The following is a 16,875-nucleotide window of genomic DNA, read 5'->3' as shown; positions in this document are numbered from 1 at the left end:
CATCACATGATACATCACGAAGAAAGTCGCATTTGCTATCAGGTTTCCATTTACAATAAACAGGTGGACTACGTTTACTTGTTGAAACAGCGTTATTCGTGCGGAAATCAAGTGTCAGAGAAATAATAGTGAATTCTCTGAAATTCTTAACTGTAACATAAATATGAAAAAATTGGTACGCGCATTTTATACATAATTGACTAAGCCTTTACCTGTGTGTATAGCACATTATTTTGCCTATATTATGTCGTTATTTTATTCATTCACGATACGAATATTGATAGCTTTGCATATATCTATAAGGTAGTCTCCAATCGGGTCACAAGTTGAGCGTGGGATTACGGTTTCAATATCTGGGTAAATATCAAAATCAGTATCTCATATACAGCTATCATTAACGATATAATTTGCTTAATGTCCCGTTCGCGAGTTTGTGTCTCCAGTTAAACATACCTTTCTTTGGTTCGATACAAATTTATTACACATTCAATAGTTTGAAAAATGTAATACGTATACTAAAAAAGAGCAGTTTAATGTTCAATCTTATACACTAATAATAATAGTAATAATAATAGTAATAATAATAATAATAATAATAATAATAATAATACTAATAATAATAATAATAATAGTAATAATAATAATAATAATAATAATAATGTGTTTAACACCTTTAAACAAATGTTGAATGATATGATTCTACCATCAACATGTTACTTCATACTTTAACAATAAAAGTTTATAACAACTGCACTCATTGTCAAACCTAAGCATCCGTGTCAAAGGGGTATGTGAGGTTATTAATCATCGTCAGTGTTAACTCTGGTTTAAGTCGCATAACACGTCCAGGAGTAAACTGATTTGTTTGGGCAGTTCGAAAATATTGTTAAAATGTCCACAAATCCGCTGACGTTGAAAGGCTTTCCAAAGAAGTCGAATTATGTGCAGGAGGGACGCATTGTCGTCGGGTACCATATGTACAGAAGTTGTGTAAGTCTTCCACGCCGATTTCAACTTCTGCTCCAGTTCTAAGCAGTGCCCTAGCATGTTTAAAGAGGTATCAAAGTGAGCAAATGACAGGACGAGTTCGTCATCTTCTGAGAAGATCAATCGTGTGGGTTTAATAATTTCAGTATATGTCGATAATTTCATCAAAGCTTCCGACTGTTGAGGTTCTTTGTGAAGTTCCCTGTATGTCATGTACTGTAGATAGTAGAGATAGGGTTCGATTTGCACACAAATGCAGCCAAAAGGGCTATAAAATGGGAACGGAAAACCAGAAGTAGAGTCCCCGAAACTCCCTCGGTACATTTCATAACGCAGGAATTCAGGAACACACATCGCCTCTGCTGGTCTGAATTTCAAAAAGACAGACCATATTTGCTTAAATGACTGTTTGCGTGACTGCTTTGCTATCTGCAATGCTAATGACTCCGATGGAGAAACAAAAAACTGGAAAATGAGATTAGAAGTTTTATCTTCTTCTATCTGTTTTTCAATCAGGTCAAAATATGTACAAGCTTCATCATATTCTCTATTGCAGAAAAGAAAAGAAGCATATCGCATGTAGTTACCAATGATATCAGACTCTAGAGATAGGGAATACATTTTCCTAGCTCTATTGATGCCGGCGTGATTGAATTCAAGTCCTTTAGTCTTCTGTTCTAAATACGCCGAAGCACCCATACAAGCAAGAGTTGAACTGAGGTCATATAAAGCATAGTCATATTTTCTGTATTTCTCTAACGGGGCGCGATAATACTTTTCTAAGCGTGTCTGTTCGATTTCAATTAAAACCATTCTCTCATTGACAGGTGTTTCTGAAAATTCAAATCCATAAAAATAGTGTGCCGTAGTATAAGACATACACAATACGTTATTAAATAGTGCTGAACAATTCTTGAAAGTTCGGTTGCGCTCATTGTTTGCGGTACTGAACTCAATAAGCGTCTTTCCAATGTTGTCCATTTGTATATTTTCGATCTTTGTGCGAAGTGAATTACTGACACATGTAATCTTATCCACCAATTTCTGAAATTCGCGTCTCTCAATTTTCCCATCAAAAAGATTAACATTCTCTATAGTGAAGTGTGGACAATAGCGTCGTTTCAAGAAGCGCCTCAAAGTTTCAAGTATGTTCTTGACACACTTGATAAGATTGTCCTCCATCCATTCATCAGGTCGGGTGTTCTCGACCGCAAATAAAAGGGCTGTTTTAAAATGAAATGTACTCAGCCTGTCTCGATATTCTGGCACAAACAACTCTTTTCTAATCATCTTTGTCAGGACATATGCTTTCATATGTACTGTATCTAAACTGAACATCAATAGCCGCTCAGTTAGATTTGTTGAAATTCGCCATTGATAATCAAAATCATCTTTCGTGCATATGTTCGTATTTTTGGGGGGACCCTGTGGAACAATAAAGACGCCATATTTCTTGGCTTTGTTCAACGTCTTCTTCGTAGGCCAGTGACCGGGACGAGGCCTTTCGAAAACGAACTTGCATTGCTTAGGAAGACTGTTGCAGTAACACGCGTAAACGCTATCCATATTATATATACTTTCTGCAGGTCCGTGTCTTTTTGCTTGCTGAAGTATTTCTGGAAGATGGTTTAGGGCATCGAACATAATTGTATGTGCAATCTTACCGTCAGTTCTCCTCCAATCAATATGAATATGAAAAAAATTAACGAGATCAACAGGATCCCTATCTGGATCTAATTGTTTAAAACGCATTGCTTGCGTAGATGGTTCAATCATTGTTAAAAAACAGTACTGTGAAGCACAGGCTTTTGTGCTCACCTTTATCACGACTTGGTGATCATGCGGCTGAATTGGGGGGTTTTCTGAATCAAGAAACAAACGAAACATATCAAAACGAAATAAGTGGTCTACGTCAGATTTCATTCCAGCTGTTGTAGTGCCCTCGATTTGACTTCCGAATATATAAGTTTGTCTGTTACCCCCAAGTGCTTTGTTTTTCAGTGTCATTTCCCGTTCATAAGATAACATTGTTCTCCTTATAAACTGTATTAAATGTTTATTGACGGCTAATTTATCAAGAACAAGTGAAAGTCTCCCTGAGAATTCTTTATCATCTGTCGAAATACCTGCCACAACATGGGATATTGTACAAGCATTCTTCTCTTTCCTTGTTGTATGTTTGCGTTTGCTGCGCCTGTTACGAGCCATCGTCAACAAAATAAACCAACTGTATTTCACGCACTTTTTTATGTATGATTTGAAACATGACATTCCTGCAGTAAATAGCGTGCATTTCAAACTTTAAGTAAGTTCTTCACTTGTCATAGTCAAAATAAAAGTATATATATTTCATTATTCTTGTACATGTACATAGTAGATGACGATCAGAGCTTTGGTTTCCGTCCTAAAATAGAAAATAATAATAAAAAGTAAATAATTCCAAGTAACTACAATATGCATTGAACATGATCAGGGAAACATACATACATGCTATTAATAATTGGAAATTGTGATGAAACTAGTAAAATAAAATACATACAACGTATTTGGTACTTCTAACAACGACCCCGCTCGTGCTTTCAATCCCGCTCTCGGTTTCTAATGCCCAAAGAACAAGCAGGAAATAATTCAAAATTTCCTATAATAGACACAAACAATATAATCCAACTATATACTTTTCCTGTTGCTAAATATACATTCATTAAAACGTTAACAGACGTAAAATTCTTAAGATTGCATCCGCTTCAACTTAACAATACAACAACTCCCTCTGTCTATGTTCACCACTTCTACCAAAACATGCTGTTCTCACGACTCCAAAGTTTATACATATCCTTAAAATGCCGCTTATCTCAAAAGCGTAGTCCTCATTCATATCATAATTTGTGTTCCCTTTGTATTAGATAAATCGTGTCTACGTGGTCTAAAAAGCTTAACTCGATCTGCCGTAGAAGATAACCCGAGAACGGTAGGTAAAACCTGATAAATTAAAACAATAACTTAACATGTAAAACCTATTGCATTTTTAATGTTAGATTTTGCTCATGGTGTGTTTTATAGATCTATTTTAATTTTAATGAACATAAAAATTGTTAATTATAATCGATCCATGCTCTAAATAAAGCAGTGGAAATAATTAAAAGTTATATATTATATACCTACTTTAAAGTAGTATCCGAGACGACAGTGACCAATCGAGCGATATAATGGTCGTTATGAAACCGTTCATCTACAACACGAATATTGGTAGCTTTGCTTATATCTAATGCGTAATTTAATCAGCCGTTAACTTCATGTTGCTCAACAAGTTTTAACGCTAGCGTTAATTAACGCAGCGTTAGGACTTTAACATCCATGTTAAATCCCACAATCCATTCCAAATTTCCACTTCCTGTTCCTGTTCCTGTTATCCAATTCCAAAATGGCATCCCAAGCAGACGCATCTTCACCTGAAATAAAAAGAAAGAAAAGGAGCATTAACTTTAGCAGTACAGAAATATTAAAATTGGAAGAGCTGGTAAAAGATGAGAAAACATTTTAATATTAACTAATAAATGTTCAAACACTCTAAGTGCAAGTGTTGAGCGAGTGACGTCATATCACGTGATTTTTACTATCTTTACTATCAATAGCAGAGAATGCAGTGTACTACGAACCATTTCAGTAAGAAAACGGGTACATATCTAGACATTATTAGTCAGATGTGAAGAAAAGTAATTATCAGAGCAAATTCGTTGAAAAATATATGAAATCTCTATTATTTTTGGAAATCATCAGGAGCGTAAAGCGGAAGTAGACCGCGGGAAAAACATAAACGACCATCACCTTTTAAATCTCGCGTGAATTCCGATAACGCGATAAAAACAAAACATCGTCGAATTTAGGTGTCGTCGAATTTGGGTTACGGCAGGAAGATTCTGCATCCTTCAATGGGATGATTGGAGGATTGGACAGCGATGAAGCTGGTCTGTTCTAACAATCACTTTTTTTTATTTCATTTAAAAACTACCAATTGAAACAATTAATAAAAAGTGATTAATGAAATGTCAACGGCCGTCTGCTTTGATATTTGCTATTTATAGTAACAGGGTTTTTCCCATGTTCAACACTGTTTCAACCAACAATTAAGTGAAGTTTTATTGATGTGATATTTCAAACTGCATACAAACATTCACAAATCATAATGCAACAATAATACTCACCATTTCATGTGAAATTATGTCCAATAAGTATCCAATTTCTCACAATAACACTCGCTTAGACACATGGCATTGCGCCATTTGCGGGTACAGTATGAGTTTTATTTTCACCGTCGTGAGCTGCAAAGGTTACACACAATGCTGATGGTGTTTTGTTTATTTTTACAGATGGTCGTTGTTACACAGCGAATTTAATTCAAATGATACCATAATTGAATTCCCAGTTCAAACCAGAAGTAATGCTAATCAAAAAGATAATTTGACACGTACAATAACATTTATGACAATTATAATTCACGTGTAATAATTCATATTCGTGCAAACGCATTCAAAGCTCAAAACAAGCATTCCTTGCATTCAAAGAATTATACAGTGTGTTCATAACAATTCACGCTAAAAACAAATATTATATATGTGTATACACCGAAAGTGGTATAAATGCAAAGCACTATAATAAAGGAACAAAGACAGAAAGCAAATATATTTTCAATAGAAATTTATCACTTCTCTAAAGCTCATGATGATCTTATATATCAAACTGTTCCACACAACCACTTATATTTGAGAGTGTGGGACTAAGAAATTCAATCTGTTTAATCTCCACTTAGTATATAAAGATATTTGGAATTTGTATTTATTCTTCTAAAGGATATGTTAAGAGTTTAAAGTGATGTTTATCGTTTGGTTGTGGTCTGTAAAAAGAACCAAATTAATTTGTTTCTTTAGTTTTTGATTATAATTACAGCCCAGACTATCTCGCAATCTGGTTGCTGTGCCATTGTCTCTGAGGACAGAACTTTATTATTAACTGCAACAAGTACACCGCCATGGCATTGACCTTTCCTGTTTGGCTCTCTGTCTCTCTTGTATACTTTGAATTTATCATGGGAAAAGAATTCATATGACGAAACAGTCGGATCAAGCTTTCCGTTCCAATTATTACACCGGGATAAGTAGATTCTATAATAATGTCTAGCTCTTGTTGTTTTTTTGTTTCGTGATTGGAAATTAAGGCTCATAATCATAGGATATTCGTTGATGTTTTAGTTCTGTGTTGATTTTGTTTTGTTATTTGGGTAAAGATATGACAAAGGGGTTACAAATAACGTTTTCTATACTTGCGATAAATAGTATTAAAACTCGCTAAAATTAGCATGGCTTTGACTTCTATGCATGCATCTATTAACCCATTTATGCCTAGCGTCTAGAAAAAAAGCCTTGGCAAACAGCGTAGACCCAGATGAGACGCCGCATGATGCGGCGTCTCATCATCAGGGTCTGCGCTGTTTGCTTGAAGGAATTTCTGTAAGAAATATTCTATTTATAGAAATAAATATACTAGACATTCCTAATTTTGGAAATAAATTGATCTAATTTAGAAGGATGGGAGAGTCCACTAGGCATAAATGGGTTAAAATACCGCTAGAACGACTTTATTAGCTTCCGTGCTGGAACTATTGTAGCACACCTTACTAAAAATACAATTATGGCCTCATTAACTTCTTGCACGAATGAAGCCGAATGCGAATGTAGGAACCAATCCAAGCTTTTAGTCCAGGGCTAAGGAAGTTCGCGATGACCAGGTTAATATTGATGGTCAGGTTAATATTGTTGAGCTTAATTGCGTTTATATATGTACATGTATAAACAAATAATTTTCCTCAACTCTCCTACGCAGGACTGCATTTATAATGTCGTGCTAGGTAGCATTCTTAAAAAAAACGATTTGTTTGGTTTCCTCGTGTTGTTTGTGTTTACATTTTATTTGGCCAAATATATAGCTAGAGCGTTATTTCGCACAAATTATGCGAATGTATTAACGACCACATAACGGTATTATTGTATTAACGACCACATAACGGTATTATTGTATTAACGACCACATAACGGTATTATTGTGCATATGCGTTGTCTTATTATTCCATTTAAAGGCGATATAGTATACAATTGTTTATTTTGAAATATGTATCTGCTAATAAATATATTACATTTTGTTGTCATGTTTTGAGTTATCATTTATTTTATTGTCAATTAAAATAAGTTTTACATAACAGTCGGTACTGTTGCGATACGAAAATAAACGGGGAATAAAAGCACGAATTTAGGGGCACTAAACCATAGTATAGTATCAACATCTGATTCTAACTTCAAATCAAGCCGTTTCTGTAAAATATTTGCCTATAGCTTGGGGATTTAGGTCCATTTCTCAGAACAATATTGCAAACTTGTAAGCAAGCACCAAACTTTCAATGAATGTACTTTAATATGTGCTCTTTCAAAAAAAAAAACGTTAGCCACCAAACAAAATAACAAGGCGGCCATTTATTTCCAAAATGTCGGCCGCATAATTTTTTATACATCGACCATTCATGGGTTTTGTTTTCTTGTTGTATTCTTGTTTGTGATGATAGAGGTTTCCCGATTGATTTTGAACGGTTATTGCTATGTGACTAAACATTTGAAGACTTTCATAAACAAGAATTACCTCAAGACCGTTTGCTCGGCTATTCTACCACTTGGATACTATAATTTTCAGCTCTTGTCAGTCACCAGCACACTAACATTACCAGTAGCATTACGCCGATAAATGGTTGATATGTATAGTTTGAAGCATTCTATGAATATACGAGCTATCAATTATGTCGATTCATTGGTTTTATATATACATCTTCAATGACGTCAAATCAATGGGCGGATTAAGATTCTGCACATTCACCCACAAACTGTTAAAATAACAATAAACTTCTTATTTATAGATTTTATGAAAAAGACTGGGTATCTAAAGTAGTTAAATAAAAATGTATCGGTACAATGTGTTTACGATATTTAATATGTAAAAGCTGCGGTTTTACTGTGACATAATGTTACTATATATGCGTGTTATATAGCCATTATAAATGAAGCATGCACCATAAAATGGTTTCATGGCTGAATAAAAGTATCACTAACATGTTTGTCGTATTGAAACTGATTATATCTACATGCGATAAGAATGCGAATTCCAAAACCACATCGCGACATGTAAAACCACCACATTGAAATCAACATTCTAAACTCGCGCAATTTAGGTGTCTGTTTTCTCTACGACTCTGCAGTTTAATCGGGGATAAACATTATGTACAACGTTTTACGTATTAATCATGGCATTTTCTACGACTCTGCAGTTTAATCGGGGATGAACATTATGTACAACGTTTAACATATTAATCATGGCGTCATGAGCACTTGAATTTAATACTGGTAAACTACGTTTGTATGCTGTCTTTGTTGCTTTTTGTCGAAAATGCACTACATCTTGGAATCAAATCGTGTCAATTTGATGACGTTCAACCTTTGTTCTGATAACAATGCTCATCGTACAAGGTCAGTAACAAGCCGTTTAAACAGATGTGTGTGTAAATTCGTATAACACGTGCTTTTAATTAAATACTATATCTAACAAACAAACGGATTAGCGCTATTACTATAGGTGATCATAACCATGAAATAGCGCGTCAACAAATACCTACCAAATACCGTCATAGCCTTTACACTGTTAAACAGAGGTTTGGCAACTGGATATTGCCTTGTAACTGAAAACTAGGATGTGATGATGTTTAATGAAACGCAAGGCGCATTGTTGTCTATCTTACACCTGCGTTTGATATAAAGCAAACATGACATATATCATTGTCCTTCACAATTGTTTCTATACAAAAGCCCATTAACATATCTTAAATTGTTTGTTACATGTAAACGTTACCACAGTCACTCATCGTATATTATTCACATTCGAGATACCGTTTTCCTCTTTCGTATAATATATTCGACAGTGAAAAGTTGATAGATAGATATATAGTTTCATCTTGTTTCTATTTATGTCAATATGAATATCGTTTTATTTGCATGATTAATCTTTTGAATTGGTTTATGTAGTTCACATATATTAAACACTTAATGTAAAATATTCAGAACATGTAAATTCAATGACATGAACCATAATACTATTTATATGTAACAAATGTGTATATGTAAGTATTAAGACAATGTACTTTGTATAAGTCTGAATAAATTATCTGTCTTTCTGTCTGTCTGTCTATGTAAATACCATTACCATTCATCAGATTAATGACTGTGGAGAAATAATGTAATGACTTGCTTACAATTTGCATATAAAGAATACACATTACAAGGGAATAAATAAGGAAGACCTTTTCCCAACCTGTATTGTGATCATGAACATGGGACTTGGGTCTTTCATGTAGTACTCTATTATGTCTCACTTTGATATTGCCCCCTTCTGCAATTTCTATTAAAACAGCCTCCTGCTCTGTTCAGAGGGTTATCATAAAACTAACATTTTCCATACCAGCGTATAAAATAAGATAACATATAGCCACCATGTCACACTGGACCAATGAGACTAAAAAGAGGATTGATGAAATGACTCAGATAGGGTGGGAAAGAGACACTAAGGTACATAATCATTTGAAACATCGTCATGACTGAAATTAAATAAGTCAAGGAGTTGCACCAGGTTTATTATGTGTATCATGTTGCATTACGCGTCACCTAAACATCCATATATTAACAGTATCAATGTAAAACTTGAATTGTCGTGATTTTGATTCCGTAGTCTAGAACTGATTAATGTAATCAGAGCAGGATGTGCGTAAAATGATTTCTAAAAAACCAACTGCAACTGTTTGGCTGTAGCAATATTACTGACTAATACTGTGACATCTCATATGTTTACTATTCAGCAGGATACATATTGGCCACAGCAAAGAAATGTTTCCGACTCAATCAATTAGATGTTTTCATGGTTAATGTTCCAGTTTTAAATGACAACATTCCTAAGAGACATATACTTTCCAATTCGTTCACTATGCGAATTATTCAACTTACATTACCTTTCACTTAGTTATACATTTAAAAAACAATCATATTTTTTCACGAACTACTCAAAACGTTAACAAGGATTTTCCAAAAATACTATTAATTGGTTTCAAAATATAATGTTAGCTGAAAATCGCTATTGGTTAGCAGAATTTTTCAAAACGGTTATGTAAATGTAGGTATGCCAAATTGTTGTTAAAGATAGTTATTTATCAAAGAATATTACTCGGCTATGCTTAATTATACTTATCTAATAGTTTTTTGATATGGTTTGTGTGTTTGTTTTGTAGGAGTTTTGGTCACATTCAATTTCCTACCGTTAATCATTAATGTGTTTATTCAAGCTGAGTAAAAACTTTATTTGACTCATAGAATATATTGCAGTAACAGCTTAAAAAACTTTCTTTTAATAATGACTTTGTTCGGTACTATTATAACTGTGTGTGTCACACACGCGCTGGTCTGCAATATCGAAATATACATGTCCTATCACATTTACCTGTATTTCACCGCGAACCACCGAGGCCGCGGTGGTCAACCGTGTGACCGATGAAATTTATATCACCAAGGATGCCCTCACATTCCACTTTTGGCGAAAAATTCAACACATGTCAAAAATACAAAACACAAACACATCGGATATTACGCCGTTCATAGGTATAGGTTACTTTTGGGGGGAAAATTAGATAATTCAATGGACATAAGTGCTGACACAATCAACAGAACTCGTATTTGAACTAAAGGGCGGACAGGTTTCCTTTTGCCACTTTTTACAATTCATGTACCATAAATAAGAAGCGCTTCAGACAATCTTGCTGGTTACCGAACTCGGTCGAGAGTTTTCTAGTATGCCCGAAAAGATTGAGGCCAATTATTTAAAGGTTTTGCGGTCGATTTGCGACACAATTGAGTGACATTTTAATCGCCCGCTTTGACGACTATCTTCAGACAGTTTATGAGTTTATGAACTTGTATGACTAAGTTAATTACACATAACACAGTCACCTGAAATTCTTAAATGGCCCAATCATAGTGTTTGATATCTTTATACAACTCATATCTCTTTCAAATCGCTGAGATAAGAAATTGTTCCCCACAGTGAATTCATTACGTCAAATTTTCCCGATCAATAAACCTCATGCTTTGGTATTTAAATATGTTCATTTTTACACTGATGGTACCTTTTAAAGGGGCCTTTTCACGTTTTGGTAAATTGACAAAATTTAAAACAAAAGGTTTCAGATTAGCAAATTTTCGTTGTAGTTATGATATTTGTGAGGAAACAGTAATACTGAACGCTCTAAAATATCAATGCATCTTTTGACGATTTAAAAACCTGAAAATTATAAAGCGTTGCGACGCGAAACGATTGAATAATTTGGAGAGTTTTGTTGTTGTCGTTATAATTTGTGGTACTACGACGATTGCTTATATGAAGTATAAAAATACATATTTCATTGTATGAGCACGGATGGCCGAGTGGTCTAAGCGAAATACTTTTACTCAAGGGGTCAGTGGTTCGAGTCCAGATGAGGGTTACTTTTTTTCTTTCTTCAATTTTATTCCTGTTTTTTACTGGAGCTTTTAGATCCAATGTTTGCATTTATCAATATAAAGAATTAAATGACAAACTTTAATGCATGCCAAAATCTGTGAAAATGTCCCTTTACAAATGTAAATAGAATATTTCAAAATGGTTGGGATAGGGTCATACCCATTATAACTGGCCAAATGAATCAGTGATCATCATAATGTTTTCCAATACATGCCGTGAATTACTCATTGTGCAATTGTCGAGTCAGACAATGTAAAATGAAACCCTTTGAATTCCTGTCGTTAAGATCTTATCACATGTATGGTAAGTAACTTTTAAAAAAAATTTGGCAAATACTATATTCATGGTTTGATATTTAGTGTTTAACATCGCATGATGAGGTTGTTCAAATTGTGTCCTAGGGGTAAACATTCGTCTTGCCCGCGTTATAGGTTCCTTATTTTTCTCATTTGTTTGCAGTGAAAACTATATAAACAAATCTCTGAAAGTGAAAGGCCCAGCAGTTTGTTTTTGAGCATGAAACGTCTTATAGTGGTCCTCTGCTAAGTTTGTTCCAATCATGTCCCGAGGGTTAAAACTGGCCACGCCCCAGAGGTCACATAAGTCATGTATACATCGATTATAAATATCGATTACTAGTATTTTAAGAAATTTTCTCTGAAATCGCAATTGTCGGGAATTTAATACATGTAGTTTGTGTATACAATTAAATAGTTTTCCACCTCTACGTTTAGTTAAATCTGGGGTAAAAACTAACCCCGCCCCTGAGGTCACACAATTTGTATAGAATTAAATATTATGTAGTACATAACTTAAAAAAATGCTCTAAAACAGAAAGGATATGGTTTTTCATATTATGTGTGAGACAGTTATTTGGTGGTTCACTTCTAAGTTTGCACAAATCATGTCAGTGAGGTCAACATTCGTCAAACCATTTTGGTAATTAGTTTTTTCATGCAACACTACAATGTTTTGGGAATAAAATAACATTTAATTAAATAAAATATTAACTATAAATGTTCAAAAATATTACCAAAATTTTCAAAACCACAACAGTATACAAATGCGAGCATGTGTTTATTGCAAAAAAATGTTTTCCATTTTATAGCTTTTTAAATTAATAGTGATTATTAATACACTTCAATGTGAAATTATTGCTGAAGTACTGATGAATTACACGTCTGAAATTAAGTAAATATTTGTCATGATTGTGTATCCATGTTAGAAAATTGTTTATTCAATTGTTAGAAATAAATAAATCAATAAAAAATAAACCATGTGGTAACACTACTTTTAATGAAAAGTAAATGAATAAAATGTTGACGCGCTAAAAAATGACCGCTGCAATATTTAGTTTGAATAATTCAATTTCTGTTTTTTTTTAATATATTGAAATCCATTAGGCATACTTTTTATTTGCAATATAAGAAATAAACGCGTTAAAGCACCCACTTCGTCTTGTCTGCGAGTTGGGAAAATTAAAGTAACATACAGCTGCTGTTAAGAGGACTATAAACCAACCTGTTAATAAAAAACTAACATGTCCGTATACATTGTTTATTGACCAATAGACTATAGACCATGTGTTTTCAATTTAATTTCATGTCATATGAAAAAAAAAATTCTTTTAAAAACGTTTAAAATGGAATTCTTTCATTAATATCATATAACTATATATCAACTATAAAGTTACTTGTTATGCACCTAAAGACAACATAACTATCAGGCCACTCAGGTTGGCATCATAACATAAGAGTCTATGGTTGTCATTTTTGGGGAAATCAAGAATATTTATAAAGTCTAGCGGGTCATATCAATTTCTTCATAAAATCAACAATTATTACATTTAACACAAGTTATTACAGACCACATAAATAAATGTACGAGATAAATGATTACCTTTGTCCGTGTGATTTAGCAACCTCTTGCACAACGGTTACATTACACTTATGTGTGTATGTGTGTGAAGGTGAGGAGCTAAAACTGCTGATATATTGGTGAATTCGCTTCATTCAACAGTGGAAAATCCCAAGACGAGATAACTCAGTATTGACTTTTATATAGGTCAATGAGCAGTAGTCTTCCTTGGAAGCGACATCTCGGTTGAAAGGACTTGTTCACAAATCAAATGACGATTAAAAATAATGAAAAACATTCAAAAAAAAATGTGTACATTATGTTTAAAAACGCGACATAGCAATACTGACTAAGATTTTTTATTATATATTAATTAATGGACTATCATCCTTAAAAATCGCTTAAATAACAAGACTATTGCCAAGCAATAAAAGTCCCTTACCGGCTCCACCATTGTCAGAAATTTCACCATTGTCAGATTTTTTTTTTGTTTCCATAGCAACCACAATTTTTGACGTAGGAACAAAATGAAATGACGTGCATAATGTCCATATTGCCATCTATCCATGTTGCAAGTTTAATGAACAAATATTAAGAACTTTTAAAGTTATCGCAGGATCCAGAAAAAAACACCATTTTCAGCAATATTTCTAGTCTATTTGTTGCCATAGCAACCACAATTTTTGACGTAGGAACAAAATGAAATAACGTTCATAATGTCCATATTGCCATCTATCCATGTTCAAAGTTTCATGAAAAAATATTAAGAACTTTTAAAGTTATCGCAGGATCCAGAAAAAACACCATTTTCAGCACTATTTCTAGTCTATTTGTTGCCATAGCAACCACAATTTTCGACGTAGGAACAAAATGAAATGACGTGCATAATGTCCACATTGCCATCTATCGATATTCCAAGTTTCATGAAAAAATATTAAGAACTTTTAAAGTTATCGCAGGATGCAGAAAAGTGTGACGGACGGACGGACGGAGACAAAACCATAAGTCCCCTCCGGTGAAACCGGTAGGGGACTAATAAGCGTTTCTAACGTATTTCATCGATTATTTGAATAATACCACTATGGATCAGCAGTAGATTTATTGCTTAAAAGTGCCTCTGATGTTATGTTTGCCCTTTTGAACGATTTTCAATATGGCCGAACATTTGCAAATGTTAGAGTAAATGATTAAATCGCAAGGAAGCCTCGAAAAAAACAGTGGACATTTATTCTATGTGGTACGGTTCTACAGTTGAAGAGTGTTATTTTCAACTGTGTTCAAAGCAATTGAACTGGTATTGGAATTGTTAGTTAAAGTGGTATTTAGAAATAGTATATCATTCATCATCGTGTACAATTATCATCATCATCATTTCTGTTGAGCATTGCATTATTCAAGATACTAGTGTTTCATAGTAATGGTACTTTTGACATAGTTCACTGGCCATCAAGATTGAAAAGATTCTTGAATACAGGTAAAATAAATAATTGAATTTGTGCAGAATGTTTATTTTAACAAATAATTATTAATTTTAAACAATTTATTTTAGATATATTTCACTTAAAGTCTGAAGCTTACTTAAACACTCAAGCCTGTTTCCTCGGTAGAACCAATACTTGTTCAGAGTATAGCAGGATCATGCAGCCTCGGGCTTAATTTGCCTTGGCCTTAAATCTGGGTCTTTTTTGCTCCAGGCTTATCAGCCCCCAAATCAACAAGATTTCCTCGACCCTATCTTTACTTAAACAAATTAAACACCTTATTCAAGTTTAAAGGCTTCATTTCCAACCATTAGATACTGATGAGCAGGCTTACAAACACTGAACAGCATAAAACCTTAACATACGTCGAGTTACTCGAAGACTGTGCTGGGTTTATGCTGTTTGCACATAGCCATGTTCACTTTGCTTTTTAATGGGAAAGGGTTAACGATGATTTTGAGAAATCTCACTCAGTGCCAGTGGGGATCAAGCCGGACCTTTTTACAGGTAGATACCATATCCAATATGCCAGCAAAACCTTTTGCATACGTAATCGATTAGTATAATAATTGATGATTCTGCCCTATTAACTTTGTTACTTATTTACTTAAACAATGTGAAACTCATTTTTGCTATTGTCCTCTGCATAAGACATGTTGTATCTGCATGCGCATCGAACCAAATCAGTTGAACTAATTGTCACTTAATTTATTTAATTTCACTAACAATGTTGCATGTTAATTTTTCAACACTAAAAGGTCTAAAAACATAACATCAACATTCACATTGTTTGGATAAAGTATAGGCTTGAATTGTAATATGACGTCACTCATGCGTGTGTTAATATATAATTATTAACTATGGGTCACATTATTTATGAGAATTCCAATACATCACCATATCATCACAGATTCAAGGCACATTATCTAGTAATTTTTTACTGCCATTTTTTTCTATGACATATTTTTTTCATTTCATGCTATGTTGACCTGATCTTGTTTCTGAAGAGGGATATTATCTGATCAACTACAAATTAAAAAAAAAATAAGTTGAATACTGTCAACAACTAAGATTTGTCAAATAGCACTTCAGACCGGGAATTAAATTAAATACAGGTAAGGGATAACTCTGGAGTAACAGTTAAGACGTATTTGTCAAATCTGCAAATTTTCCCACGGGCATATAGGATTAGGTAATAATTAACACCAAGTCACATAAAAGGGAGCAGGGTGCAGCACGTTGATATTAATCTCTTGATCTTTCAATTGAATTTTAACGGTAATTTTCATACAACAAAACAGTAGTGGCAGATACAATATTTTATTAGCAGAAAATATTAATCATACAAATAATATAGTGTAATGAAATAGGATATAAGCACACATTTTATATCATATTGGTGGTGCAAATGTCATAAGTGACACATTTCAAAAGAAACATTATAAAAATGGTATTATTGTTAAAAACGTTATGACAAGATAATTTCTGTATCACTTAAGTATTTATTACAAAAAGTGCATTTAATGCACATTTCATGTAACAGTATTGGCCTTGTGTTTTTCTGCATTTAATACGCATATATTACACTTGAAAATGCAGTCAAGACACTGTTTTAACAGAAAAAAATGTATTTTCTGCATTTTCTCAGCATTTATACTATTTAATGTGTCAACGTGCATTTTTCATCTTCACAAAGACACTTAACCAGATAATAAGTATGTTGAAGTGCATATTTCGTGCGTTTTAAGTTAATTTTCAAATACATTAAAACACTCTTTGCAAAAAATAACGAAACAATCATTAAAGCCTTAAGTGTAGTTATAAAAACAGTGTTATATGTATACTAGTTCCTATTTAAGAGCAGCAGGCCTAATGTGGTCTTATTGAGGTAGAAATTATGCATTTTGTATCTGCTGTT

The 16,875-nt window shown here is 33.5% G+C and overlaps 1 protein-coding gene across 2 annotated transcripts; it reads right to left on the bottom strand.

The window, feature by feature from the left end:
- Positions 1-522: 522 nt before the first annotated feature.
- LOC127853805 (uncharacterized) lies at positions 523-5,282 on the bottom strand. 2 transcript variants are annotated; one of them, XM_052388585.1, is made up of 4 exons: positions 5,190-5,282; positions 4,150-4,436; positions 3,527-3,585; positions 523-3,391 (listed from the first exon to the last, which is right to left on the bottom strand). In XM_052388585.1, exon 4 carries the CDS (start codon positions 3,256-3,258, stop codon positions 817-819), a length of 2,442 nt encoding a protein of 813 aa, XP_052244545.1. In that variant the 5' UTR covers positions 3,259-3,391; positions 3,527-3,585; positions 4,150-4,436; positions 5,190-5,282; the 3' UTR covers positions 523-816. The 2 variants fall into 2 exon arrangements, with proteins under 2 accessions (XP_052244545.1, XP_052244544.1); XM_052388584.1 differs by lacking the exons at positions 4,150-4,436; positions 5,190-5,282 and having other exon boundaries at positions 3,527-3,935.
- Positions 5,283-16,875: the final 11,593 nt, after the last annotated feature.

Source organism: Dreissena polymorpha, chromosome 12 (genome assembly GCF_020536995.1).
Source record: "Dreissena polymorpha isolate Duluth1 chromosome 12, UMN_Dpol_1.0, whole genome shotgun sequence".
Classification (NCBI taxonomy): domain Eukaryota; kingdom Metazoa; phylum Mollusca; class Bivalvia; order Myida; family Dreissenidae; genus Dreissena; species Dreissena polymorpha.
The sequence above is the reverse complement of the archived record's forward strand: the minus strand, read 5'-3'. Positions and strand labels throughout refer to the sequence as shown.

Coding starts and splice junctions, on each gene's coding strand:
- LOC127853805 (XM_052388585.1), bottom strand. CDS start 3,258: ATGTCATGTTTCAAATCATACATAAAAAAGTGCGTGAAATACAGTTGG.